The sequence below is a fragment of the Podarcis muralis genome, chromosome 14, assembly GCF_964188315.1.
Source record: "Podarcis muralis chromosome 14, rPodMur119.hap1.1, whole genome shotgun sequence".
Lineage (NCBI taxonomy): Eukaryota > Metazoa > Chordata > Lepidosauria > Squamata > Lacertidae > Podarcis > Podarcis muralis.
In genome coordinates this window covers 45,053,493-45,079,990 of record NC_135668.1, presented here as the reverse complement: position 1 = coordinate 45,079,990, position 26,498 = coordinate 45,053,493, and the positions used below count along the sequence as shown (strand labels likewise).

At 42.7% G+C, this 26,498-nt stretch overlaps 2 protein-coding genes and 1 pseudogene across 3 annotated transcripts; 1 reads left to right on the top strand and 2 right to left on the bottom strand.

Annotated features, from left to right (window-relative positions):
* Positions 1–1,624: 1,624 nt before the first annotated feature.
* On the top strand, positions 1,625–26,304 carry EIF2AK1 (eukaryotic translation initiation factor 2 alpha kinase 1). Of its 2 annotated transcripts, none has more exons than XM_028706151.2 (15): positions 1,625–2,417; positions 5,255–5,413; positions 6,784–6,920; positions 8,004–8,035; positions 9,091–9,190; positions 10,948–11,028; positions 11,865–11,964; positions 12,461–12,515; positions 13,297–13,585; positions 14,468–14,576; positions 15,461–15,567; positions 22,589–22,709; positions 22,800–22,879; positions 23,500–23,733; positions 26,102–26,304. In XM_028706151.2, exons 1-15 carry the CDS (start codon positions 2,279–2,281, stop codon positions 26,228–26,230), a joined length of 1,872 nt encoding a protein of 623 aa, XP_028561984.2. In that variant the 5' UTR covers positions 1,625–2,278; the 3' UTR covers positions 26,231–26,304. The 2 variants fall into 2 exon arrangements, with proteins under 2 accessions (XP_028561984.2, XP_028561985.2); XM_028706152.2 differs by lacking the exon at positions 1,625–2,417 and adding an exon at positions 2,765–2,928.
* ANKRD61 (ankyrin repeat domain 61) lies at positions 16,766–19,274 on the bottom strand. Its single transcript, XM_028706154.2, has one exon. It carries the CDS (start codon positions 17,984–17,986, stop codon positions 17,045–17,047), a length of 942 nt encoding a protein of 313 aa, XP_028561987.2. The 5' UTR covers positions 17,987–19,274; the 3' UTR covers positions 16,766–17,044.
* LOC144325438 (uncharacterized) lies at positions 21,279–21,943 on the bottom strand (annotated as a pseudogene).
* Positions 26,305–26,498: the final 194 nt, after the last annotated feature.

The window sequence follows — 26,498 nt, the reverse complement described above, 5'->3', positions numbered from 1 at the left end:
TTGGTTAAAAGAATGCAGATCCAAAAATACATATTTAACAACGAGGACATTTATTTATTTATCCATCTCATTTACAATCCACCCTTTACCATCTGGTCCCACCCAGGGTGGACATGCATCACATAAAACTTCATAAAATATAAATACCATAGGTAAACACATACACACAACATCAATAAACAGTCTGGTGTAGTGCTTAGAACTCAGCCATGAAGCTCACTGGGTAACACTGGGCCAGTCAATGCCTCTCAACCTAACCTACCTTACAGGGTTGTCACGAGGAACCATGTGCTCCTTGAAGAAAAAAGGTGGGATATTAATGCAGATTTATTTTTTTAAAGCATATTAAGTAGGGGATAAAAACAGAACAAAACAGGAAGCTTGGGTAAAGTCTTCAGCTGCTGCCAAAAGGTCAACAATGTCAGGGCTCAGCTTACTTCAAAGTGGTCATTCTAAAGATACGGGGTCCCTGGAGGGAAAGCCTGTCCATCCACCATTGTCCAAAGCCTGCCATCCACCATTGTCCCCCAAGTTTTCCTCAAGTGGTGGGATCATCATCAGACACTAATTAAAGGGCAGGTCAGTATGGAAAGAGGCATCCCTTCAGATACTTGGGTACAAGGCTGGCCCACCCATGAGGCAAGGTGAGGTGACTGCCTTGGGTGGCACGCTCCACAGGGGCAGCAGATCCTGACCGAGATCTTTATTATCCCATTGTTTCTGATGTAGATATTCACTCACCCTTTCTTTCCTGGGAGGGAGGGGGCACTATTTTGTGGTTCACCTCAGGTGCCAAAACGTCTTGGGCCGGCCATCCTTGAATCCCATGTCATTTATGGCTTTACATAAGCACCCTGAATTGGGCTCAGAAGTGAATTGGCAACCAGCACAGCTCTTTTAAACCCCAGTTGTATGTGAGTTTAATGTGCCTGTCAGCACTCTGGCTGCAGCATTCTGTTCTAGTTGCCGTTTTTAGACTGTTTTCAAGAGCAGCCCCACTGAGCGCATCAACTCCTATTCCTTTGTCTCTACCTTGTGCGTAGACAGTACAAAATAAACTCTTGCATGGGGCTCGCTTCCCTCCACAGCTATCCTTTGGTTCCCACCCAAGGGACCTAGATCCATTACTCCCTGGCCCCATATGCACAGTAAGAATAATGCAGGTGGCGCTGTGGTCTAAACCACTGAGCCTAGGGCTTGCCAATCGGAAGGTGGCAGTTCGAATCCCAGGGATGGGGTGAGCTCCTGTTGCTCGGTCCTTGCTCCTGCCAACCTAGCAGTTCGAAAGCACGACAAAGTGCAAGTAGATAAATAGGTACCACTCCGGTGGGAAGGTAAACGGCATTTCCATGCACTGCTCTGGTTTCGCCAGAAGCAGCTTTGTCATGCTGGCCACATGATCCGGAAAAACTGTCTGCAGACAAACGTCAGCTCCCTTGGCCAGTAAAGAGATGAGTGCCGCAACCCCAGAGTCATTCACGACTGGGGTCCTTTACCTTTACCTTTTTAATAATAATAACAATAACAACTTAAAAAAACCCTAAATCATCATCAAGGTCATCATAAGACCAGCAGCCATAAAGGCCATAATAAAGGTTATTATAATGATAGTAACAACCAGTGTGAAGTACTGTAGTGGTTAGAGTGTTGGCAGACCACGGTTCAAATCCCCACTCAGCCATGAAGTGGGTGACCTCGGGCCAGTCACTTGCCTACCTCACAGGGTTGTTGTGTGAGGGTAAAACAGGGAGAACTGCAAGCACCACCTTGAGCTCCTCGGAGGGAAGGTGCAATAGTAGTAACAAGCAATTACAACGCCTGGGCAGCAATAATAACCCTTTCTTGCCTTGATCCTTCCTCGCTGCAGGAAAGCCCCAGGGGTCTTGGTGGAAAGTGCTGGGTGTCAGCCCCATTAAAACCGATGGCGGCTTCCTTCCGAGTAAACGCGCCTGGCAGCATCGGGCTGTGCTCTGTGGCTGCCCTCCTAATACCCCACCCCCTTACCTGGGCATTATTATGGGGCCTCAGTGCGCGACTTGCTCACTGAGGAGACCCGTCCGGGCTCGCCCTCTTTCGCTCGAGAGCGGCCGCGCTTTTTTTCTGTCCCCGGGCAGAGCCAGGGGGCGCCGGCGGGGCGGCCGAGCTTCCCTGTCAGGAGACTCCGGCCTAGCGAGGGAGGCCGGGCTCCGTCCCCGCCTTCTTTCCCTCAGCGCGCTGCGCGTTCAGGCCCTCCAAGCTGGGGGTGGGAAGAAGGGCCTCGGCTGGGAGCAAAGCAGCCATGTGGCGAGAGGACGACGCCGGCTCCTCCGGGCAGCGGCGACGGCGGCCGTGGCGGGTTGAGGAGGTTTCGCCGACGCCTCCCGCAGCCATCGCGTTCCCAGAGGACAGCGACGAAGGGACGGAGCTGCCCTTCGACGGTGCGTTAACCGAGGGGGTGCAAATACAGTGGTACCTCGGGTTACAGACGCTTCAGGTTACAGACTCCGCTAACCCAGAAATATTACCTCGGGTTAAGGACTTTGCTTCAGGATGAGAACAGAAATCGCATGGCGGCGGCGCGGCTGCAGCGGGAGGCCCCATTAGCTAAAGTGGTACCTCAGGTTAAGAACAGTTTCAGGTTAAGAACGGACCTCCAGAACGAATTAGGTTCTTAACCCGAGGTACCACTGTAATGGTTTCGAGAGGGAAGGAAGCGCGATGGGGGGGAAGGCCTCCCCTTTTGCACGGTAGGGGGGAAACTGAGCATGCTGAGCCCGGTCATGCTAGCCCTACTCAAGAGTAGGCCCGTTGAAATGACGGGGCACGGTTTGCCTCGCGGTCCATGGACTTCGCTGTGGCTGCTCTGCGTTGGGTGCAACGCTTAGGAGAGGTTAAGTTCCCTGCTATGGTGTCTCCTCAGAAGTAAGGACTAGTGGGACTTGCTCCCAGGTAAGTGCTGCAGATTGTGGAGCCATTATTATTATTTATTATATAGTGTGCTAGAGATAACAGAAGAGAAGGAGATCTCTGCCTCAAGGGGCAGTATAAAATTTGACACAAGGGAGCCAACCTATGGGTAAGGAGGGAGAGACAGAGGCTAATAATTATACCCCATAAAGGGCAATTTGCCTTTCAAGACCCGTAATAATAAAATCTAATTGGTGGCGTGAATTCTATTTTCGTCAACTCCCACTGGCAATATGAAGCTTAGGCTGTGTATACACCGCACTTTTAAAGCACAATTCCCCATTGCGGGGGGGGGGGGGTTTAGATAATGGGAACTGTAGTTTACCCCCCCCCCCCACAGAGCTACAATTCCCAGCACTGCTAACAAACCATAGTTCCCCGGTTTCTTAGCGTGGCCGTGTGTTGTACATTGTATGGTGTGTACATAACCTTGGGCTGCAATGCTACTCCAACTTAGCTGGGAGTAAGCGCCACCAAATTCAATAGGACTTCAGAGTTGACATGCTTAGGATCCTGCTGTTACTGGCCTGTCCCAGTTAATGTGTGCTTGGAAGTAACTCCACACTGAAATTCACCGGACTTGCTATCAAGCAAAGGTGAAAGGAAAGGTTTATTTCACAATAAACTCAGATCACAAGTGGTAAAGCGTTTACTGAGCCACGTCACTTTGGACAAGGGCTTTATCTACGTATTTAAAAACTGCTCTGCTGGAAAATGTGCCAATATCCACCCACCCTACCTGAAAGGGATCAGGTTTAAAAACAACACATGAATTTGTCGTATGTATAAATTCCGTCAATATTTGTGTTTGCTTTGGGATAAGGCTTGGTAAACGAGGCTTTAGAATAATTAATGGATAGAATAGAATAGATTCTACTGCTTTGCACTGCAGGAAAACAGCGGGCAAGGAAGGGGGATTATTTGTGCCCTCACAGGAGACTAGCCATTGGAATTATTTTAACGGCATGGAAGACAATAATATACCGAGAGTTATGCAACTAAAGCCATCTAGCAGGGACTGTACATGTCACAACATGCAGGAGACATCCAGATCATAGGGCTTTTGAATCATTTTAGTTTTGCTGCTCTTACTGTTTCTGGTTAAACAACATATTTTGACATAGTCTCCTGCCTGCCGTTGGGTTGAGTTCCACCCCCCAGCCCCGTTTCAGAAATGTTAACCTTATAAACCAAGAATGGGGTAGCTGTGGCCTACCAGATTTTATTGGACCACAATTTCCATAATCCCTGACCATTGGCCTTGCTGGCTGAGGCTGATGAGAATTGGGAGCTCAGTAGCATCTCGAAAACCATAGGGTGCCCCCCCCCCGTTAGTTAGAGAAGCTGGATTATTTAACAGTTTTTGTGTTAGGAATGGAAGAATGTGTATGACTGAACAGTTATGTAGTTACATCATTCATCTTCACCTTGAGGCAGAGTTAGGGGGCAGTTTCATCATTCCTACTGATCTGTCTTGTGACTTTCTCTTTAGGGCCTCTGGGTACTCTATAATTGCATCAGCTGCCCTTTTTATTATACTGATGCAAACCATGTCCTTTATCATTCCAAACTTAAGCTAACTTAAAAGCAGCCTCCTTATATGTTCTGCATCCTGGGATGGGGTGGCATCAGGCCAGGGGAGGTGGGGAAAGGCCCACCCATTTGTCTCTATGGCAACAATCTTTTTGGGCATGTAAATATCAGTGCTTAACAGACCAGCTAAGGTCATTGCCTTTCAAAGAAATTGGTCTGACCGGTTCAACAGCTTCTTCTAGAGTCTAAACCTCACTTGATGCAGAATCACAGGCCTGGAAGGGACATGAGGATATCATCCAGACTAACCTTCCACCAACTCATAAGAATAGTTTATTTTTAATGATATTATTTCATCAAATGTTACGTCACTTCATTGTTAAAAAACCCCAACAACAACACCCTTAAAGATATTTGCATATCAGCCTGCTAGATGGAACTATCCCTACCCCATGTGCTGTTCAGGAGGAGGTTTTTCCAACTCCTCCAGAGCCAAATTCAGGGAGGGCAGCAGAGGGTGAGAGCCCTGTTGCACAATGGAAACCCTTGCGCAGGGCTTCTGCAGATGGAGTTTGTTGGGTTAGTCCTGCCTTTTATCTGGGAAATATGTGGTCCTCTCAATAACACTGTAAAACATTCCATCTTTGATATTTCTTAGAATAGAAATATTACATAAATTGCCGTTTAATTCCACGGTGTTTTCAACTGCTCATGAGAAAATGTGCTGGTCAGCAAGCCTGCCTTTCAGCTTTCATTTTTGCCTTGTCTATTTCAGATTCTGATTGGCCCACAGAGCTTCGAGGTGCAAATGGTTCTCAAAAGTTAATGAACATTACAACTTCATTTGCGAACCAGCTCCTGCTCGTTTCACTGCTAGAGCATCTTTGCCATGTGTATGCACAAGATCCAGCACGTTCAAGACGTTTGTTTCAATGTTAGTAAGAGCTTGACTTACTTTTGCATGGTAGAGTGGTGGTTGTCAGTTCCAGCAGCGGAAGAATTGCATTATTTTGTCTGAATTTATTATATTATATAAATATATTAAATAAGAATGTAACTAATAATAATTTGAGCACATTAAGTTGCAGTCCTATAACCCTAACCCTATAAGTACTTCAAGGGTCGTAAACCTCATTGAACACATCGGGTCTTACTTACAAATAAACATCAATAAGCTTTCAGCTCACCATACATCTCTACAGGTGGTCCACCTCAACTTATCTGAATTTCAACTTAATCTTTAACTATTCTGTTGTGTTGTTATTATCTTTGCTCCATCAAGTAGGAAAGCAAACACTTTTAGCTGCCAGTTCAAAGTCTTAGATCACTTAACCAGTTCAAAGTTCTCATGTTGCTCTTGAAATGGACGTATTGTAAATTTTTTTTAAAAATCAGCCATATTAGTTCATTTAGTTCACATTGGGACAGCTCAGTTGGTAGAGCATGACTCTTAATCTCAGGGTTTTGGGTTTGAGCCCCACATTGGGCAAAAGATTCCTGCATTGTAGGGGGTTAGACTAGATGACCCTTGTGGTCCCTTCCAACTCTAAAAGTCTATGATTCTATGAAGGCAGAATTTTATGTGTCATTTTGAATGTAAAAGCTAACCCAGAGCTTAATGCTAGAGGTATAACTGCAGCATGTTAACATGCATAAGTGGATACCTGACATGGTGTAAGGTATCAATAAAACACTATAGCAATTTAAAAATCCCACTAAAATCCCAAAGAATAACTACAAAATGCACAGCATTTATTAAATACAGAAATGCATATATTAAATACGGAGAGGCACACAATTCCATGCCACCCACATTTCCACCCACCCACAAACCATCTGCTATTCAGACTGATTATTAGATCCTGTTTGATTTGTGTGGGGCAGGAGGGGTTTTTCTTTGAGATAATCAACCTCCTGGAAGCTCCACCCATGGTTACATTTGAACAACAAGAGTGTTCAGAGAGGAATGCTGAAACTCACCACAGTCCAAGCCTGGCATTAAAATACAAACAAACAAAAAACCCCAACCCCACAGCTTTTGAATTGGGGCAGTTTTTGGAGACCTTTTATTTTAAAAGTGTATTCTAATACTTAATTATAAAAAAATGGTTCCATAGTTTGGCTGAAACATTTTTGTTGAGTGTCAAAATGTTTCAGATTGCAAAGATCATTTCCTTGTAGGTAGCATCAGCTGTCAGTGCAATTTAAGCAAAGCTAGGCCATGAGCTGTTTTTAATAATCTGAGTGTTGTGTAAAGTTCAAATGTTTGATTTCTTTTCAAATATTTTCCCTCCTTTTGTACAGTACTGTGTAAGACATTTACTGGAATGCACTTGCTATCTGATTTTGCTGTCCGCGAAGAATTCAGTAGTTTGCGCCTGCAGCACAATCGAGCCATTACTGAATTGATGAAAGCAGCCAACCAACAAATACTCAACGAGGTAAGCTTACTTCAAACTTTATTCCATTTCTCTGCTTCTCAGTTCCCATGACTAGCATAAAAAATACATGGGGAAGAGTATAGGACTTCAGATCTTTGGTTTCTTTTTGTGATGCTTATGCAGACCAGAGAATTCTACTCCAGTGCTCTCCTCTTTGCTCATACTCCTTTACATGGGCATGGGCTACATTATCTTTTAATGTATGTATAGGTACTTTATAAGTGTTTAATAATAATCTGGAGACCACATCATTAGGAACATGGTGACGTTGGTGTAACAAGATCTATTCTTCTCCATGTGTCAACAAATCTTTTTTTTTAAAGGATTATAGTGTTTCATGGAAGGATAAAAATACATTGCAGCCTGTTTGGTCATTGTGCTAGACCATGGGTTGTGCTAACTATAGTTTAGAATCTAAACCAGGGTTTGAGCATAAAAAACCCCATACCGCAGTTCAGCACAGTTTGTCTGCTTTTATTTTCCCTATTAGCTCACAGCTTTGTATGTTTGCTTCCATCTTTATGGTTCAGAAATCTCTGGAAGTGGAGCTGCAGCTATAGCCATAGTTCATTGGTTTGAGCATTATGCCAACCCATAGTTTGCAGATCAACTTCAAATCATGGTTTTCCGTTCTGGTTAGCTGACTGATCCCAAACAACATTTTTAAAATTTAAATATCATGCCAAACCATAGTTTCTGGTCTAGTATGGACATAGGTTAAAGTACTTGCCAGGAGTTCACAAATTTGGTTAAGGATCTGAGTGACACACTGACATATAAATGTACAAAACAAATAAACAGTGGCAGCCAAATGTGTCCCTGCACTTCACAGAACAGTCAGAGTCTTTCTTCTAGTGTGGCCATTGCACAACTGCTGGCTCTGATGGGAGCTGGAAGACACCAAATTAGCAAAGGCAGTCTTAGCGGCCAAATTTCAAGTTAGAAAAGTAAAGAATTTTGCTTTACCTCTGCCAAGAAAGTCTGCAGGAAATCCATAAGGAAGTTAAAATAAATGAATACACCCTTCAAAGAAACTGCTGCAGGAGCCCCTCCTCATTGTCTGTGTGTTTTTTATTTTTGTAGGAGTTTGGGAAGAGTGATTCTTACACAAACAGGTATGTGTTCAAAGTGCTTCAACGAATGTTTAAAATTGCTTGTTGGGCAATTAACACATTAACTCCAAAGTAAGGTTCACTGAGCTCAGTGGGGCTTACTTCTCAGTAAATGTGTTCATTTACTCTCTCTGCCAGAGTCCTCAGTATTACAAATATAAAATGTTGATTATTAGAAGTGTTTTAAAAAAATCAAAACAGGAGTTTCGATATTGAAAGTGGAAGTTTTAAAACAATATCTAGAGTTTCCCACGAAACTCTAGGATTGTTGGAACTATGCTTTTGAGAACCAACTGGAATTATGAAACCATGAAAGCATGGTTTGATCCTCCCCTGTTCTTGCTTACACTGGTATTTTTCATCAAAAATAGGTGGATTGTACCATAGTTAGGAAACCAATCCTGCAGGACTTGCTTGTTTTCCGCCCAAGTGTTTACTACAATCAGCCGTCCCCCAGCTCAGTGCTCTCCAAATATTTCAAACTACAACTTCCTCCATCCCTAACCACGCTGGCTGGATCTGATGAGAGTTGTGGTCCACAACATCTGGAGGGAACCAGCTTGGTTAAGGCTGGTCTGACAACTATGAGAAATCCTTTCTTTTTTTAAAAAAAGAATGTGTATAAAAAGGTGTCTGAGAATAGCAAATTATGTCACTATGGATTTGAGTGATAGAGATTTGTGTTCCTTCAGTGTCACAAAATTTGTCTGGATGGAGAAGGAACCTCAAAATTAATATATAGTAGCATCACTCCATATTTTTGTAGTACCTTATATATTCGTCTTTGAGTCAAAACTACATGTCACGTGAAGCTGATTGATATCTTCTAACATTTTTTTATAAATGAAAAGTAGCCTTGGACAGTGTGACTGAAAGCATGGGAGGACAGGAAGGTACTTAAACTACTTAAATCCTACCATTTGAATGCTAAAAATGCATGCCCCCCCGTTGATTTCCTGCCCATGAAGGAAAGTTATATTGTTGGTGATTCTAATACCTTTTTATTTGTGATGTATTTTGTTGCTACAACCAGTGATGCTCATCTTTTTAAAAACTAGGGAAAATGAAATTATCTTTGAAGCACAGACTTCTCGCTATATCAATGAATTTGATGAGATTACAAGGCTAGGAAAAGGAGGGTACGGCACTGTATACAAGGTATTTTTTATCCTTTGTTTTAACAACTTTGTAGTAATAGTTTATATTACTGGGTGAGCTTCTATAATAAGAAATACTCAAAGAGAAGGGAGTCCAAGATAGATGGGAGTTTTCTAAAGCAGAGGTTCTCCTGTTTATTAGAGCTTAATTGGACTAAAATACTGGCACGTGCTAGAAGAGATGAGATCACAAACTGTGGAACAAACCAACCGTAAGGACTTTAAGGTTTGAACTCATTTGGTGCAAATGACGGTGGGGGGGGAGGGGAGCCTACGGGTTCTTCTCTACATTTATGATTCGGCAACCCTCCTCTGAATGTTAGTTTAAATTATATTTGTACAAGCGAGGATGGAAAAAATTGGATTATAAATATGGAATATAACATCAAACAGAACTGTGTGTGTAACAAAAAGGAAAAAAGGAGGGAAACTCTGTTTTGCAAAAGGTTTATGATGGAAACTTAGAGATGACTTTCCCCCATCCTTTATTATCTACAAAGTGAACCAAATAACGCTAAAAGGACTTGGAATTTAATTTAATAGGAAGTATAATTGTTCATATGTCTTAAGCTGGAAGGAAGAATGAAAAGAGTCTGTGAGCTGCTAAGGAACTGACCGACCACTCTTCTTCCCAGGCTGAGAGGAAAAATTGTGACAACAGCTTATTTACTGGGTCAGAGTGACTTTTGCAGCTGTTGTTAAAGTTCTCGGAGCAAAACAATGAAGCACGGGACAAAGCGATGGAGAAATTTCTAGAACAACAATGGGATATCATCTCCGCCCGAGGCAGGGGTCGGCAACGTGCGGCCCATGGGCCGGATGCGGCCCATGAAGACAATTTTACCGGCCCATGAGCCGCCCCTGAACCAAGCCGCCCGCTCGGCGAGTCCGCCGCGTGCTGCGCTAAACCAACGCAGTGTGGCACGGGGACTCACTGAGAAGCGCCAAAAATTGCGTCTGTGCGCATGCAGATACTAGAAATCGCATTTGCACAGGTGCAATTTTTGGTGTCTGGGCATACACAGAATCAGTTCTTGGTGCTGCAGCCATGCGCAGACACGAATTCCAGCGTCGCGGTGCGCCAGTCCGGTCCATAGATGATCTCCGAGGGAGTGATCCGGCCCATGGCTGGTAAACCTTGCCAGCCCCTGGCCCAAGGCATGATGGATAACAGCAACAATTGGGTGGAAAGAAAGACATAACATCTTACAAGGACAAGAATAATTGGGCAGAATAATTGCCACACACAGGAAAAAGTATACATGAGTAGCCAACAGTCACAAGGTGAAGGTCAGGTAGCTGATAAACCTCTGCTCTTGCTGACCCTAGTTTTAAGCTGCAACCACCTGTTAATCTTTCCCTCTGCCTGAACTGGGTGGTTTATATGTGTACATGGGGAACACTCTGTTCAATACTATTTTCTTTTTAAAAAACAAACTATTGAAAATTTTAAAAACCATTACCAAGCATAAAGCATTGTATTTCAGGACAAATGCATGTACAGATGTTAAGTCTTGTGTGCAGTTGTCTACATGGCATTAAAACAGACTTGGGAAATCTTTTACATTACAGTTTAAGCTCATATCCACAGGACATGCTTTAATCTAAGGCATTAAGGTAAGTTCTCCATAGTGGCTGCTGGGACTGAGACAGAAGGGAGTTTACTACACAATTGTTAATGTTGTGAGTGGCCAGATAAAAGAATGTTGCATGCCAGTTGTCATTTGGCCATCTCTGAGCTGCTGTATCTGATTTCAGGTACGAAACAAGCTAGATGGCCAGTTCTACGCAATTAAGAAAATTCTTATCAAGAAGGCTACCAAAATAGATTGTATGAAGGTATGCACTTATTTTACATCTGTTCATGTGTTTTGTTTGGCCTGTGGAAATTCATGACTCAGTGTAATTGGTTTCAAGATCTGATATTTAATGTTAGAGGAAAGGGATTATGCTAAGATAATGAAAGGAACAGAAAAGACAGAAAAGAAAAATTTCAGTTGCTGTATAATTCTAATGATTCTGTAATCAGCTACTGTTTATGTAGATAAACAATGCTCCACAAGATACAGAATTTAGGTGATCTATCTATCTATCTATCTATCTATCTATCTATTGTAACATCTGGAGGGCTGCAGTTCCCCATCCCTGCTCTAAAAGCAAATGGTATAAGAATGGGTCATAGCTAGCCTTCTCAGTGCAGGTTAAATTTAGCCACTTAGCCCAGTATTCTCTGCTTTTGACTGGCAGCACTTCTGCAGAGCTCAGGCCGAGGTCTTTCCTGTTACTTTCTGCCCAATCCTTAATTGACTTTTGCTAGTATCTGAAAGGCTTAAATAAGAGTGCAAAGTCCTCTCCTTGCAGAATACTTTGCAGACAACTAATGAAGCTGCTAACAGCTGGATGGTTTAGCACAGTGGTTCCCAAACATCTGCCTGAAGATGCTGAGGACTGAACCTGGAGCCTTCTGCATGCTAATACTGTGCCGTACCACTGACTTAGAACCCCTTACTACAAGAATAGCACCCTTTGGGGGTTTTTTTTGGGGGGGGGATATAAGAATGAAGTGCACCTCCAGTTTTATTTCAGGAAAAGTGTTCCTCAGTTCTTGAAATTCTGGTAAACAATGGCTTGCCAATGATAAGAACAGGATGCATTCCGTCTTGTTTTTTTTGTAGGTGTTGCGGGAAGTTAAAGTGTTGGCTGGGTTGCAGCACCCTAATATTGTGGGATATCACACTGCTTGGATGGAACATGTTCAACCAGCAAGCCCAAAAGGCGAGTACAACATTAGTTTTGTGGCTTCTCTCTGTCGTACATAACACATCGCACATCCTAAACTGGCTGTTGGTGCCCATAGAAATATTTTGGGATCATAATAAACAGCTTTCTGAAATTTCCCTAGTCCCTAGTGTGGCATTAAAAAAAGAGACAACTCTGGTGCGGGAAAGGTTAAAACAAAAGCAATAAATATATTGTAGGACAACTCCATGGTGTATCAATTTTGGGAAAGCCGTGTGCTGTTCTGGTCACTCCATAAATGATTTGAAGATATAAAAATTGTTCGTGGGGTTGTCTTTTTATAGGTTTTGCATTCATAAATATAGTATCTGATCTTAGTTAATATAATAATTTGTTCTTATTAGCTATTGAGATTTTAAACCACCTACATGTTCATAAAGTAGGCAACTAAAAGGTATAATTTTACTATAATCCAATGGTACAGTCAGTCTGTCGTTGTAAAATGTTGTGTTTCTCTTCATCCAACTTGTAGGTGAGACAACTTTGAATTTACTATCCCTCAAAATGTCTTCTGGGCAGAGTTCTGAGTATGTATCCTATGTATCAGTAAGAACAATCTCTTTTGGTCTTTTTCAAATAAAAGCCAAAAATATAGCAGAATGTTGTCTTAACCTATAGCAAGGATCTTTTCTTAAACCACGTAATATAAAAATATATCTTTACCGTTGTTATTCCTTTTGTCAGGTTGAAAAACAATACTGCTTCACCTTGTTCTTCATTGCTGAAAAATGTTTCCATGACTAGTTATTTTAAAATTTGCTGGAGGGGAGAGCAGAGGTTTTCTATTTCATGGTCTCTGTGAAATCCTACATATGTATCTATGCCTATAGAAGCCACAGACCACTTCTAGAGCCCAAGCATGGGAAAGGCTGCATGTTTGGTAGGCATGAGATTGACATTTTGCAGCTAGCGATTCCATTCCTACCTGCTATAGTGCAGCAGCTAACAGCTTGCTCATCCAAACAAAACATTTTAATTTCACATGTTTTATTTATATAAATGTTTGTGCAAGCGGAAGCACGGGAACTGCTTTTGAACTCTAGAAGTGGGTCCTGCAGCAAAAGGTTTCAGTGTGGAGTGCTGCTGTTTGCTCCTCCACCTTCTCTTTCCCACTCCAGCTGTCAGGAGACTTCCTGGAGAAGGGTGGTCTGATGCAGAAGAGTGAGAGGTGACAGCAGACCCTGTTAATTACACTATGTTAACCTTGTTAACCAATGCAAACTCTGGCACAGCGTTTGAGGAACAGCAGTAGCAGGTATTTTCTCTCCCGCTCACAGTTCTTTGTCTCTCTCCTTACATTTCTTGCAGAGATCAGTACAGCGTTCAAGATATGGAAGACAGCAGTTCCATTGTCTTTGCTGAATCTTCCGGTGGCAGAGACCGTAAAGGAAATAAAATGGATGCATGTGCGCTACCTGTTGAATTGCCCGAGAGCAGCTGCATGAATAACACAGTCGATGGATCAAGAGATAATGAAAATCATCCATCAATTGTATCTCCTTGCAATCATGCTAGCCTTGGCAGTGTTAGTACAAATGATTCTTGCACTGATGAAGAATACTCCCAGAAGGGGATATCTGTGCGGCATCAGTGCCAGGTAAATGCGGGTTCCTCTTAAACATACTTAGTTACCCCTTGACACATGTGGAGAATAATCTTCAGCAACTGTGCAGCATAAATCCAAAACCTAGCTATATTTCTAGAGATGGCTTTTGGACTTGTTTGACTGATTTTATTTATAATATTTTAAAGCTTCTCTTTCATATAAAATATCGCAAAGTGGTATGCAACCTTAAAAAAAAAAGTGCTGGAATAAAAACACCAAATGTCAATAGAAGCTGTTTGGCAAGGAATCTTAAGTTCAGAAGATCTGTCTGAATAATACTGTTTTCTGAAGGTGTCTGAAAGTGAGCAGGGATGACTTCTGCCAAACCTCTACCAGCAGGGAGTTCCATAGGATAGGACCTGCCAAACCACAGGGACATGCTGCAACACCAGAAGTGCCCCATTGGAAGACCTGTTATTTATTAAAACGTTTATAGACTGCTTTTTATTATTGAGGTTGCTTGCAGGATTAAATAAACGTTGATATATCTGATGAATTTTGCTTTCCGATTCTACGATTGGCAGCTTCTTTCTTTGGGCCGCCTCCTTCTTGGTTTACTTTATTCTGTTTGTAAACATGTCCCATCTGACTTAATTCTTGAATATGCACATCCTAGTTTTATATTTACTTTTTTTTAATCCTTTCCTACTCTTGGGAGCTGAAAAGGGGTGGAAATGAACACACATTTTCACCTATAATGTAACAGCCCTAGTGCTCCACCCCTCAGGATGGAAAGACTGGGGGAAATGGATGGACGAATGAATAAAAATTTATTTTTAAAAATGTTTTGGAAGTTGTACATGATCTGATAAAGTGGTGTGTGGGTGCATGTGTATGTATAACACACTGAAATGTTTGTATTTTTCTTCCCAGATAGAGTATCACCTAATGCTTCACATACAGATGCAGCTGTGTGAAATTTCATTGTGGGACTGGATTGCTGAAAGAAACAAAGTATGTTTGAAAACAGAGGATGCTTCCAGTAAGTTTTGTTTTTGAAGGCAGTGTGGTGGGGGAGATTCAATGTTAACGTGATTTCCTGCCTTTAAGATAGACTTAAAATATAAATAAATATTCTTCTCTGGGCAGCTGTAAAAAGTGCTTCTAGTATTTGCCTGTTGTTTTTTAAGCTGATTTCCATAACAATAAAGGCAATGAATCTTAGTCTGCATTTGAAAGCGGCAAATGTTTTCTTCCTTATTTGTAAATCCTAAAGCCAGGTTTCCGAAAAGCTTTTTTCCATGGGCGGGTGCTCCTGCTCAACCCGCATGATCCTTCTCCCTGTCTAGCTGGGATGTGGAGAAGAGAATTCTCATCTTTGTACTGCTGAGGTTTTGCCTCATCTGCACACACCACAACCGAAGAAAATCCCCATTGAAAGGAATGGCTTTTCACGTTGCACTCTGGAGTTTGGGAGCTGGCAGCAGAGGGACAGAGAGGGGGGCTTCATCTGCCAGCTCCAAGACTCAAGCACTATATGACATGCACAAAGAACTTGGGAGGGTGGAAATGGTCAGTAGCAAGTTGCCACCACAAATGTGTGGGCCCCTGCTTATAGTTGCAGAGGTGCTGTAGTTCATTGCATGCAGGAGGTCAAGACTTCAATCTCTGGCATTGGCAGGTAGGGCTGGGGAAGACCCTTTGCCTGAAATATTGGAGAGCTGCTACCTGTCAGAGCTAGATGGACCTTTGTTCTAGTTCTGTTTTCCCCAATCCAGTATCCTCCAGATCTTTTAGCCTATTCCTCCCATCAGCCCCAGCCAGCACTGCAGATGCTGTATTTTCATATTAACGTCTTTGTTGAAATAGCTGGATGTATTATGCTGTCACTTATAAAATACTTCACTCCCCACCCCCTTTTTAAAGGTCCTTATCACCATGTGGACAAGCAGTGGACATTAAAGATCTTCCAAGAACTGCTTGAAGGAGTGTATTATATCCACAGTATGGGAGTCATGCATCGGGACATTAAAGTAAGTAAAATTCTCACTCGGAGCTTGGAATTGTGGAGGAGGTGGGGATTATCTCTGCAACTGGGGCACAGTTGGTACAATTTCTGGGCCCAATTTTAACCTTTAAGCCCTAAACAGCTTGTCATGAGGCTACCCAAAAGACCGACTTCTTCCATATGTAGCTACCTGAACCTTAAGATCTCTCCAGAGGCACTGCTCCAGGTGCCCCCACTGGGGAAAAAGGTGGGTAGCTACCAGGGAGAGGGCCTTCTTGGTGGTTGACATCCTGGTTATGGAACAACTACACCAGTAAAGCTCACCTAGTGTGTTCTTTGTGGTCTTTTCAGTGCCAGGTGAGACAGTTTTGTGCACCAAGGTGTGGTCCCCCAGAAGTTGTTGGGACTCCAGCTCCCATCATCCTAGGCTATAATGAAGCCACTATCTTTTGAACTGACCTTCCTCACAGGGTTATTGTGAGGATCACATTGTGTGTGTAGTGGGGAGAAACAAATACACTATCTTGAGCTTCTTTGAGGAAAGGCAGTACAGTGGTGCCCCGCAAGACAAATGCCTCGCAAGACGGAAAACCCGCTAGACGAAAGGGTTTTCCGTTTTGGAGGTGCTTCGCAAAACGAATTTCCTATGGGCTTGTTCGCAAGACGAAAATGTCTTGCGAGTTCCTGCAGGGTTTTTTCCCTTTCCCTCCCCTTTTCCCCAAGCCGCTAAGCCGCTTATCAGCTGATCCGCTAAGCCGCTTATCAGCTGATCCGCTAAGCCGCTTATCAGCTGATCGCTAAGCTGCTTATCAGCTGATCCGCTAAGCCGCTTAACAGCTGATCCGCTAAGCCGCTTAACAGCTGATCCGCTAAGCCGCTTATCAGCTGATCGCTAAGCCGCTAATAGCGCTAATCCGCTAATGGGCTTGCTTCGCAAGACGAAAAAAACGCAAGACAAAGAGACTCGCGGAACGGATTCTTTTCGTCTTGCGAGGCACCACTGTATAATGATGATAAGAATGAGGAGAAGGCAGAAGAAGGAAGTAGAGGGAGGAAGGAGGAGGAAGAGGAAGAAGAAGAAGTAATAATGGACAATAAAGCTGAGATGCCTATAGCCCATACCTGGTAAATCCTTTTGTGATTTCATTCCGAGCTTTGGGAGCTGATTCCATTGCATCAAGGGAGCTATTGCTATGATAACAATCTTAATAATGACCAAGAAACCATGCCATACAAGTGGAACTTTTTGTATGTAGAAATCTACTCCCATTATTCTTACAAATCTTTTACCCTAACAGACTAGTTTAAATGGACGTTATTCAAATAACACTCGACAGAATTTGTAATGCTTCAGAAGATAAAGCCAAATTCAAGTTTCTCACTAGTTTTTTTTCCAAATTTTATTTAATTTAAACAAGGAAGCTTATTTTTGAAAGCTTTACGGGGCCCTCTTTCTGCTCTTCTTGTCTGATAGCGTTCCAAAATGTGTGTTGCACAGTAAATCAAAAATAATTTATTTTTGAAGCATAGGAGAACTCTTGATTGATGTATATGGAATGCCACAAGCTGGTTGGAATCACTCCTTTTAGCCAGAATTTCATGTTACCTCGATATACCTTCCTGATGTTGAATTTGCAAATATCCTCCAAAGACAAGACCTCTGAAGACACTCTCAGGAGCATATCTTTCAGCAGTCCACAGCATGGATGGCTGAGTGCTTTGGGTAAACGACCTTCCCTGTTTGTTAATTTCAAAGGATATGATAAGCTTAGCAATCTCTTCAGTACGTCTCCCTGCCTTAGATTGGTCTCTTTTTCAAGAAATAGAAAAAGTGCAGACTCCTCCTCCTGCGTTAAAGCGTTAACATCTGCGTCATTATCAAGCAAGAGGTTTATTATATCTCTTCTGCCACTTCGGCAAGCGCTGTGAATAACTTCTTGCCCTTCCCAGTCTTTCATGTGTACATCTGCTCCATTGCACAGCAGTAGCTTAACACACTTATCACCTGCTGCTAAGACTATGCCAGCCTTGCAGGCTGAAGACCAGACAGCAAAGTGGAGAGGAGTTTCTTTGGTATCTGGAGTTGCGAGATTGGCATTCGCTCCGCAGAGGAGTAACATGGTAATTGCCTGCTGGTCGAGGATTTCAGAAGCTAGGTGAAGAGCAGTTTGGCCTAACCTATCCCTGTCATTTATATTGGCTCCTTTCTTCAGCAGGTGTATTAGAGTTTGATGATACCTGTTGGCTACAGCTAAATGTAGAAGGCTATGACCATGGTAAATGATTGCATCAGAATTCACCTGGAAGTCTTCCTCTGGTTTGATGTGAGGGTAGTTTTCTTCATTGCACTGTGCAATTCTCTGATGCATGTTCAAGGGGCATCGGGCAGTTCTGTATTTGGGAAGTGATATAATAGGTGGTAAAATTCCATACAATTCTTCCATCAGCCACCACCCTTATTAACCGCCGGGTGGTTTTCTCTAAAGAATTTGTCCAGTATTACCCTTCAACAATCAAGCAAAAACTATATTTCTTATAGTTTCTTCTTTCTTCTAGACCTTTATCAGTACATGTTGTTTGGGTATGAGGATGCAAAAAGTATGATAAGGCATATATCATGGATCATCTTAGATTAGCTGCAACCACAGAGCTGAACCTGAGGGTTTGGCTACTAAAGGTTTGCTTCCCTCTGCTACTGTCCTCCTTAGCACCACAGCCTGCTGGATTCCCAACTGCAAGGTGCCTTGCTTTATAAAACAAAGCCCCTTCATTTAAAGGAGTGGAGATTGTGCCACACACAGGCGATTCTTTGTGCTTGTGTTGGCCTTCAAAGGACTTGGGGGTCCACTAGTCAACTCCAAATGAGGTGGTGCCGTTCTAATGCATATGATAGGTTTTCCATATGCAGCCCCCATCCCTTGGTGGGGCCTTTAATCTACTGAGCTGGGGGAGCGTGTGGCAATACTAGCACAATGCTGGAAAGGCATACAAGAGTGTAAGCTTGACTCTTAGCTGTGGGCAGGGCTGGTGTTAGGAATTGGCAGCTGTGGGCGCCTGCAGAGGGCTGGCAGAAGCCTGGAGGCCATGGTCTCTTTGGTGTAGGACGTTCCAGAGAAATTCTACAATTTGGCTCTTCTTGGCATGACCCAACCAAACCTGGCTAACGTCTCATTACTTTTCTGGACTTTCCGCTGAATAGCTTTGGCCAAGCATATAGGGTTTGTATAGAGGCGGCATTTGGGAATTATTCTGCCCACCAAAGGATTCCCAGATCTCTTACCTAACTATAATATATAGTTAAACATTACCTTATTTCAGGAGGTTCAATTTGAAAGGTACTTTTCATATATCTTCCGAGAGGCTTCCTCCCGAACTTTTGCTGCCATATTGGTTCCGGGGGCAGGGAGAGGAGAGAGATCCAGAATAGGTATCAAAGTTTATCTGATAACCCTTTTATGCATGTTTGAAGTACAACTAAGGATTTTTATTAGCCCTATCAGAAGGGCTTATATCAGATTGCATTTATGATGCATGTGGCCCAATATACAACTGCCCTAAAACTGTCTTTCCACTCTGATTTGAAAGGGTGCGTGCTTCTATAGAGTACTGTATACAATGACTAAAATGTTGTGGAAGAAAAGCTACACTTATTTTGCATGCATGGAAAACTGTTCAGAGATTGTTACAATAAGGTATCTTGCACAAGTGCCTAGTTTTTGAGGTGCTTTTATAAATCTGTAATTATTTAAAAAGTTGGCCAGTTTTATAAGAAGTGCATAATAGTTATTCTCAAATCTTATTTTACATTCAACATGTAGCCCCATGCTGTAAACTGAAAAAAGTCCACTAATTCAGTAAGTGTGCTTAGACTTGCAATCTTACTGCAGTTCTATGCAGTTCTACTCAATGGGGCTTAGTAAGTTTTGGAATTCCTGGGTTATTGAACATAATGGGGCTTACTTCTGAGTAGACATGTAAAAGACTGTTTTCAGCCAGCCTGTTCTTTTAGGTATCAGTACCAAAATATGGTGGCTTTTTCAGAAATCAGAGGAACACCTTAACTAATCAAAGGCATTAATATTCTGTTTGGTATTAATATAGGATCTGTGTCCAGCATCTGTATAAATAGCCTCTTGAACTTTCTATATGAAGGTCTTATTGTATCCAGACTGTTGTCTTTTAGATTATAAGGAGAATAGCAAAAACAAAGTTCTGTCATATAACCTTAAAATTCTATAGCTTATAGAAATATCATTTGCCAAAATGTTGACTTAAAACTTGGCATACATGAACTACCTGCTGAGGTCTACAAAAAGTGCCCAATTTCTAACTGACCTGGTAAAAATTGCCACAGTCACAGCAAGTTAAAAAGTGATGAAAATTCCCCCCTCGGGTATTAAGAAATCTCATATTCTTTACAATTTTGGTGAAAACTACTGATGTACTTTCTTCAGGCTTGCTGCAGAGCACGTACGTACTTTCATTGGTTAGGTGAAGTTCTGGTCAGCAGTTTAAAGGTTGTTAAGGTTTTCCTGCCCCATTAAAATATATTAAAAACAAATACTATCAAAATAGTGTCAGGCATGACAGAAAACAAAATGGAAACTAAAGTTTTGCCAGGAGAACAATTTTTGCAGAGGGAGTCACCTAGTGGCTTATATGTAGAATGTCTGTTCCTTTACTTATGAAATATAAGTGTGTGGTACAGCAGTTATATGAGGTTTTTTTTGGCTCTGTGGACACATTTGGAAGCCTAAGAAACTGTCATGGGGACCATATGTTCCATATGATCACGTGCACCCAGTTTGCCATGGATGGCATGCATCCCACCCAACACTGAACCTTCTCTCACAAATCACCCTGTCCCAGGAAAAGTGAACGGAGGCCAAGTTGTAATCAAGCAGTTTGTGATATTGCATCATTGCTGATCATCAAGCATGTCTGTTAAGACATAAGCCTTGGCTTCCAATTTCCTGAGTTTATGGAGCCTGAACCAGCATGAGGTAGCTTTAACTCTGATCTTAAACGGGGAGGATTCTTGATAATGGAACATTAAGTAATTTTAGGCATATGATTACCCGGAAAATAGTTGGTTCGTGGACCAAGAGGTAATACATTAAACTTTGAAGTGTAGCCCCATCGTTGTCCATTACAGCGTCAAATAGCATTTTCTGCCTTTCATCTAATTCATGGGGTGGTTTCTTCCCATAGGAACCTCTAATCAGATTGCCCATGTTTACCAAGAGAAAACGTGCAGCTGAGAACCCTTAGTTTGGAGAAAATGCAAAGGAATCTTGAGCCATCGTTCCTTTGTGATTATGCACAATGCCTGGTTCTAGAACCAGCCAGATGATGCCATGGCTCTCCCGTGTGGGCAGAGGGAGGGCCAAGCTTAGTTTGTAAAGAAGCTGTAGAAGAAACAGAGGGTTTGCGCAGCAGAAGCATATGTGTTGCCTTTTTGCACTGTTTACCTGTTTCGAAACAAAATTTTTAAAAAATTCCTTCCAGTAGCACCTTAGAGACCAACTAAGTTTGTTCTTGGTATGAGCTTTCGTGTGCATGCACACTTCTTCAGATACACTGAAACAGAAGTCACTAGACCCATATATATAGTGAGAGGATGGGGAGGGGTATGACTCAGAAGGGTGGTGGGAATGGGAGATTGGCTGATTGGTGTGGTAAACCTGTTGATGACTGTTAATGACTACAATTGGTCTTACAGGAAAAAGCAAGGGGTGAGATGGCTAAAAATAGCTTTATCATGTATAATGAGATAAGAATCCAATGTCTCTATTCAGACCAGGTCTCTCCATGGTTTTAAGTTTGGTAATGAGTTGCAATTCAGCAGCTTCTCTTTCCAGTCTATTTCTGAAATTCTTTTGTAATAAGACAGCTACTTTGAGATCTTGTATAGAAAGTCCTAGGAGATTGAAGTGTTCTCCTACTGGTTTCTCTGTCTTGTGATTCCTGATATCAGATTTATGTCCATTTATCCTTTGGCGTAGGGTTTGGCCTGTTTGTCCAATATAGAGGGCTGAAGGGCACTGTTGGCATTTGATGGCATACAGAATGTTAGAAGATGAGCAATTAAATAGTCCTGAGATGGTATGTTTGATGTTGTTGGGGCCAGTAATGGTGTTGTCCAGGTGTATGTGGCAACAAAGTTGGCATCTGGGTTTATTTCAGGCTCTGGTACCAGTGTCCATGTTAAGTCTGGTTGTTGTATTACTGTGGGTGAGGAGTTGTTTAAGATTGGGTGGCTGTCTGTAGGCAATGAAAGGTCTTCCTCCCAGAGCTTGAGAAAGGGAACTGTCATTGTCTAGAAGAGGTTGTAGATCTCCGATGATGCGTTGAACTTGTTTACCTGTTTGTCGATCCTGCCCTACACCTGCATGGAATTGTTATTTCATCTGTCAGTCACTTTATACAAAAGTAAAAATTCTCAAAGCGTCTGAACAAGATAAAATGCAACAAATTTAAAACCGTAAAAATGTAAAACAAGCAATGAACAATACAAAATGAACCTACCCACCCCACTAAAAGATTAGCACCATATAGAAAGGTCCGAGAGCCCCCCCCCCCCAAGCCTGGTGCCTAAATGTAGTGAAGGCACCCAATGTGTTTCCCTTGGGAATACATGCCACAGACAGACCACCCAGCACTGAAAAGGCCCGTTCTCATGTGGCTATTGGAGTAACTGGACATGAGGGGTTAATTTCCTTCAAGAGCGTAAACCACTCCATGGATGAGCTTGACGCAGGTGCAAAGTCAGCCAAGCCAGTTGCTATGGTAACTGCCCAGTGCCTCAGCTATATCTTTGATAAATGCATGTCAGATCGGTAGTCTGTCTGTCCCTTTGCTGCCAACTCATCTCTAGAGACAGACCAAAAATAAAGGCAGCTGAGAAGCTTGGATTCTGCGCCAAGTGCAGCTTAGTTCTTAGATTAAATGTAACTAATGAATGAGTGAGAAATGCAAGGTTTCATGCATAAAATATTCAAATTTTGTAAAATATATAACCAGCTTACATTATCCTGTTTTCACAGCCCAGAAATATCTTTCTACAAGGACCTGACCACCATGTGAAAATAGGAGATTTTGGGCTGGCCTGTAGAGATATTATACAAGAAGATACAACCCAGTTGCTAAATGCAAATAAGATAAATGGTAATTTCAAAGCAATTTGGCCTTTACTTAAAAATTGGCAGTGTGGTATCCTAAGAATTAATTCTAAATTTTGTCTTTTTTGTTGCATAGATCTAATACATACTTCTGGGGTGGGTACTTGCCTGTATGCCTCACCTGAACAGCTACAAGGCTCTCACTATGACTTCAAGGTACAGCCACTCAACCCTTCCTTTTTTATTTATTCATTCATTCATTCATTCATTCATTCAAACAAACACTTTACCTCCGTTGTGATAATTGGGCATACATGTTCAAGAGCATTATTGATGGGTGTTAACAAAAGCAAGCTGATGGACAGGAGCTGGAGCAAAGTCAGTCAGTTCAAAAAGAAGGCACTAGAGCCATGTGGTGTAACATTCAAAATGGAAACAGCTAAATGCAAAAAGTAAAAATAGAGAGTTCTATTTGCAATGATGAGAGGGAGCAGAACAGCTGCAAACAATTATTTATGCCCACAGATGAGGTAAAAATGGACCGTGTATGTCAAGTGGCCTGATTTTATGGTGGACAAAAATAAAATGGCACTCCAATGTTTGTTTGAAATTTCATGGCTTATTAAGTATGGTTGCATGAAAATTACCAACACCTGTTTTTTTAAAAGGCATTTGTTTCTAGGCAAGCTTCTTGAAACATTAGGAGGTTATTTTCTGATATTTTTACAGCTGTATCGCTGAATGCGATTTTAGGCCATTTGTAATGCATTCATAATTTCTCTTAAGACGTAATTATTTTGTGCGCTAATGCTCATATTTCTCTTTTCTGCCAATAGTCAGATATGTACAGCTTAGGTGTGATCCTGTTAGAACTCTTCCATCCATTTGGAACAGAAATGGAAAGAACTGAAGTTTTGATGGGCTTAAGAAAGGGCAACATCCCCCTCTCCTTTAGCAGGAAATGGCCTATACAAACTAAATACATTAAGCTGCTTACCAGTTCGGTATCATCGCACAGACCAACTGCAGGTCAACTTCTTGAAAGTGAACTCTTCCATAATTCAGCAAATGTAAGTTTTTACTATATATTGGCTTTGGCTTTGTAAAAGAAGGCCCCTTCTGATTCTACATTCCATGATATGAGGGAGACTTCTGCAGGGTGAGCTTCATTCTTCAAGATTTACTTGCTGTTTGGGTCAGGCTAAAGGCTCACCTGCTCCAGCTTCCTGTCCCACAACTAATCATATTCCTATGAGAGTCCTGGAAGCACTTTCCCCAGGTTACCAGCATAAAATTATTGGAGTCTGTTCAACTCCCGAAACTGTTCGAAAACCAAAGTGCGGCTTCCAGTTGGCTGCAGGAGCTTTCTGCATTCATTCGGAAGCTGTGGAAGCCGTGTGGGACATTGGGCTTCCAAAAAAAGTTTGCAAACTGGAACACTTCTGGGTTTGCGGTGTTCAGGAGCTGATTACTTTGACAACTAAGCTGTTTGGGAACCAAGGTACCACTGTATTGCAAAAAAGGAATTGTGCAGGCCATTCAAAACTGTTCTAGCAAGGAAGGTAGATAATTATTTCCTGATGTTCCTATACATAAGGATAAAATGTACTATATAGCCAGTGTTGGCATCTCATTACTTTAAAAAAATTAGGTTTTTTATGTAAAATGGCAGTTTTATGGTGTTAAAATCCCGTGTTCTTTTATTGTCATAGTACAGTGGACCCTCGGGTTACATAACTTTTGGGTTGCAAACGTGGCAAACCGGAAGCGTATACTTCTGGGTTTTGCCACGTGCACATGAGCAGAAGCGGTCTACATGTGCGCAAAAGTGGCACCTTTTCTTATGAAATTTTTGTAATTCGTATCCGGAGGGTCCACTGTTAAAGGAGACTCCTTAAACCCCTTCTCACTCACAAAGAACATGGGTTTGTTTTAATAAATCACCATTTGGACTGAAATGATTTTGTTTTACTACCTTATAGTATTCTTGGTTTATTTCTCTTGAGCATTAGTAGTTTTCTTTGAGACTTACTGGCGCTGTGGTCTAAATGACTGAGCCTCTTGGGCTTGCTGATTGGAAGGTCAGCGGTTCAAATCCACAGGACGGGGTGAGCTCCCGTTGCTCCGTCCCAGCTCCTGCCAACCTAGCAGTTTGAAAGCAGACCACTGCAAGTGGATAGATGATGTTGCGGCAGGAAGGTAAACGGAGTTTCTGTGTGGTCTGGTACTCATCACGGTGTCCCGTTGTGCCCGAAGTAGTTTAGTCATGCTGGCCACCTGACCCGGAAAGCATTCTGTGGACAAATGCTGGCTCTCTCAGCCTGAAGTGAGATGAGTGCTGCATCCCATAGTCACCTTTGACTGGACTTAACCGTCCAGGGATCCTTTACCTTACTGTAAGATAGAGTTGGCCATGCTGGTTAGATCTAATGGAAACTGTAGTCCCCAACATCTAGAGTTACCAAGCTGGAGAAGGCTGTATTAGCATTGTGACTACTGCTGGGAACTACAGTGGTGCCTCGCAAGACGAAATTAATTCGTTCCGCAAGTTTTTTCTTCTTGCAATTTTTTCGTCTTGCGAAGCATGGTTTCCCATAGGAATGCATTGAAAATCAATTAATGCATTCCTATGGAAACCTGGGGGGGGGGGGAGACAAGGGCTTTTCTTCCCACCCCCAGCATTTTAAAAAACCCCGGGACAGCGGAGGGCTTCTCCACTGTCCGGGGTGATCTTAAAATGCTGGCGGGCGGCATTTTAAGATCGCCCCGGGACAGCGGAGGACTTCTCCGCTGTCCGGGGCGATTTAAAAGCCCCTGGGAAGGCAGGCAGGGGGGCGAAAGTCTTTGCCCCCCCCCTGCCTTAAAGCCCTCCGGGACAGCGGAGAAACGCGCCGCCCGGGGCGATTTTAAACCCGCTGTCCCGGGTTTTTTTAAATGCTGTCCCGGGTTTTTTTAAATGCTGCCCCGCTGTCCCGGGGTTTTTAAAAAACCTCTCCGCCCCCCCGCAGGCTTCGGAAGGCTGCTCCGAAGCCTGGCGGCGGGAGGAGGTCTCCGCCCCCCCCCCCGCCAGGCTTCGGAGCAGCCTTCCGAAGCCTGGCGCGGGGAGAAGGCCTCTCCGCCCCCCCCCGCCAGGCTTTGGAGCAGCCTTCCGAAGCCGGGAGGAGGTCCGAGGACAGTGGGGAAGACGTGCTGCGCTTCCCCCGCTGTCCCGGAGATTTCCCTATGGGCTTTCGTCTTGCGAAGGAAGCCCATAGGGAAATTCGTTTTGCGAAGCACCTCCAAAACGGAATACCCTTTCGTCTAGCGGGTTTTCCGTCTTGCGAGGCGTTCGTCTTGCGGGGCACCACTGTACATTCGTTTTCACTAAAATTGCAATGGTACATTGTACAAATACCTTTGTGCATTGTTCAAATACATTGTCTCCTGTTTTGTTTTTAGGTTATTTACAATCTTCAGCAGAAAGTGATGCAACAAGAAGAAGAAATTAAGTTGCTTAAAGAAAAAATCAAGCTATTGCAAGAGAAAGATGAGAGAGACAGAATTCAGCAACTTGGCTCTCCTGTTTAAGTAGAAAAACAAAACCAAGTATTTATATCATGTTATGCAAGATACATTGTTTTTATATAAAATTGCTTAAAACAGCTTGTGTGCATATGTCGTATGTAGTTTGCCATTGTCAGAAAGAAGAAATGCAGACATAGGCGTCATGTACATAAATGAATGGGTTGACAGTACAGTGGTACCTCTGGTTATGAACTTAATTTGTTCTGGAGTCCGTTCTTAACCTGAGGTACCACTTTAGCTAATGGGGCCTCCCACTGCCGCCGCTGTGCGA